A 2,617-nucleotide genomic window follows, 5' to 3' on the forward strand; every position below is an offset into this window, starting at 1 on the left:
CTTCCCGGCTATTGTTTCCCTCCCTGGGAATCTGTGCAAATTGAGCAAGGAGCCATGCAAGCTGCTCAGAGCGGGCCCATTTTCCTTCCCTTCTTCCCTAACAAAAGATCCCTGCAAAGCCCGGCGTCAGAGGCTGGACATCTGTCGCCGTTTGGGGGGGCCGGCGTGGTCATTGAAAAGAAGCAGTGACCTGTCAGCTTTGATTGATGGCCACAAACCTCCGGGCTCGACCCCTCGTGTGGGAAAAGAAGTCCCGCCAAGGAAAGTCCCCTTTCACATGCTAATTCTGGGTTATAAATACAGCAGAGGAGCAGCCGAGCAGCAAAGAGCCCGTGGGGGAACAACGGGAGCGACCCACTGCCCGAGTGCCTCCTTCCCTTCCCGACCCGTCCTCCCGGCGCGTGGGGCGGGCGGCCTGGATTACAATGACGGCCACAGCCACCCACAAGCTGGCCAGCACCAAGGAGGAGAGAAAGGTAGGTCCCCTCCGACGGCAGCCCCATGCGTGGCACCTGAACCCCGAGTGCCAGGGCTACGGGCGCTGGCTGATGCTGGGATAAAGAAAGGGGACAGTTTTTTTTCTATATATATAGAGGTGCTTTCTCTGAATTTTAGCCGTGTGGGTGGTTTTTCTGCTTCTTTTCTCCGCCTTAGAAAGGCTTCTCTGTGTTTCATTGGGGTAAGCTCTGCTTAAAATAGAGTGGAAGTGAGAGAACTGGGAGCTGATACCATCTAAGGGACATCAGGCCATGACCAGAGCTGGAGACAGAGCACTCTCCAGCCGTGCCTTGTCCCTGCTGAGCATCCCCTCACCCTGCACCGGCTTCCCGCAGGGGATGGGGCACTCTGCCCTCGCTAAACTGCAGCAGGGAGAGGAAGGAAAAAAAAAAAAAAAATCAGCTGCAATTTTTCCTCCTCTTTTTCTTTTCTCTGCCAGTTAAGGAAACCCCTCATTGAGCGGAAGCGAAGGGAAAGGATTAATAACTGCTTGGACCAGCTGAAGGAGACCGTTGTGGGTGCGTTTCACCTGGATGTAAGTGCTCATTTTTATGCTGCTTTTTGTCCTTTTGCTGGTGGGGGATTGGTTTTTTTTTGAGGGGGGTGTCTCTCTCTTTTGGGAAACTGGGCATGGTACAAACCCTTCATTGCCTCTAACCGCTGCCCTCTTTCCTTATCAGCAGTCTAAACTGGAAAAAGCAGACATCCTCGAAATGACGGTGAAGCACCTCCAGAACATCCAGAGCAACAAGCTGATGGGTGAGTGCCCGGTCGGGGCAGGATGCTGACAGCAGGGCAGGATGCTGACAGCAGGTTTAATCCACTGGCAGCTTGGCAAAAGCATCTTTCAAACCTGCTGAGGCCCGGGCTGCTGGGGTTTGGCTTTCTCCACTAGATGGGGAGATGGAGCTGGGCACTGCTCAACCCACAGAAGGACTTTTCTTTTCCTTCCGGAGCCGCTTTCTGATTTTTGGTCTAGTTTTGCCCTTGGCAGTGGGCAGCAGGACACAGGGGCTGCCTGCCTGGGTGGCTCATGTCCTGCACCACCTTCCCCCTGTGCCCTGCAGGCGACTCATAGAATCATAGAATCATCTAGGTTGGAAGGGTCCTTTAAGGTCGTCGAATCCAACCATCAACCTGACACTGCCAAAGCCACCACTAAACCACGTCCCTAAGCACCATGTCTACCCATTTTTTAAATACCTCCAGGGATGGGGATTCCACCACTCCCCTGGTTGGATTCACCTTATAGTAAACTCCAGTCAGCCCATAGTCAGCCCAGTCAACGAGCCCCCCGGGAGACCATGCCTGGTGAATGCTTTTCAGCAGGAACGTGCCGGGTGGCTTTTACTCGCTCACCAACTCCCCTCGTCTCCTCTCCAACACAGCCGACTCCAAAGTGGGTCTGGAAGCCCAGCAGAGGTACAGCACCGGGTACATCCAGTGCATGCACGAGGTGCACAACCTCCTCCTCACCTGCGAGTGGATGGACAAGACCCTTGGGGCGCGCCTTCTAAACCACCTGCTGAAATCCTTACCCAGGTCTGGAGAAGACACATGCAAAGTGGCATTGAGGTCTTCAAGCCCATCTCAGCAGCCTCTCTTGACCCCCAAGAGCCCCCTGAGCCCGAAGGGGAGCACTCGGGGCACACACCCCTCACAGGAGCGCTTCTACCCAGCGGAGAACAAGCAGGCTTTGAAAAATTCCTTCCAGCTGCCGTCGCTGGCAGTTTTCAGCCAGGTCGATGCTGCGCCTCCCAGACAGGTCCTGCAGCCAAATTTTTCCCATAACAACCCTACAATGGGGTCATTAGATATGTGGAGACCGTGGTAAAGTGTATTTTAAAATGTTTATCCTAACCTTAGACACTCTTACGTATGTATCTTATAGATATGTTTCTTTAAAACACTTGTGGAGCAAGTCTGTTCCTGTAGGTGTACTAAAGACCAGGGTACTTCAAGCCGAAGTAAACCTATGTGTAGCCTGCATTGTAGAAGGCTGCTATTATTTTTTATTTATTTAATACACCTAAATTATTGTATAGACACCTCTCATGCTCTTTAGTGTATATTAATTATGTAGCTTTCTTGTCTTACATTCTTAAAATAATTAACTTCC

At 52.2% G+C, this 2,617-nt stretch overlaps 1 protein-coding gene across 1 annotated transcript; it reads left to right on the plus strand.

Moving 5' to 3' along the window:
• The first annotated feature begins 425 nt into the window (after positions 1–425).
• Positions 426–2,332, plus strand: LOC128911747 (transcription cofactor HES-6-like). The gene is made up of 4 exons (XM_054207101.1): positions 426–476; positions 938–1,033; positions 1,179–1,257; positions 1,887–2,332. The coding sequence occupies exons 1-4, from the start codon at positions 426–428 to the stop codon at positions 2,330–2,332; spliced, it is 672 nt and encodes a 223-aa protein (XP_054063076.1).
• Positions 2,333–2,617: the final 285 nt, after the last annotated feature.

The sequence above is a fragment of the Rissa tridactyla genome, chromosome 6 (genome assembly GCF_028500815.1).
Source record: "Rissa tridactyla isolate bRisTri1 chromosome 6, bRisTri1.patW.cur.20221130, whole genome shotgun sequence".
Taxonomy (NCBI): Eukaryota; Metazoa; Chordata; class Aves; order Charadriiformes; family Laridae; genus Rissa; species Rissa tridactyla.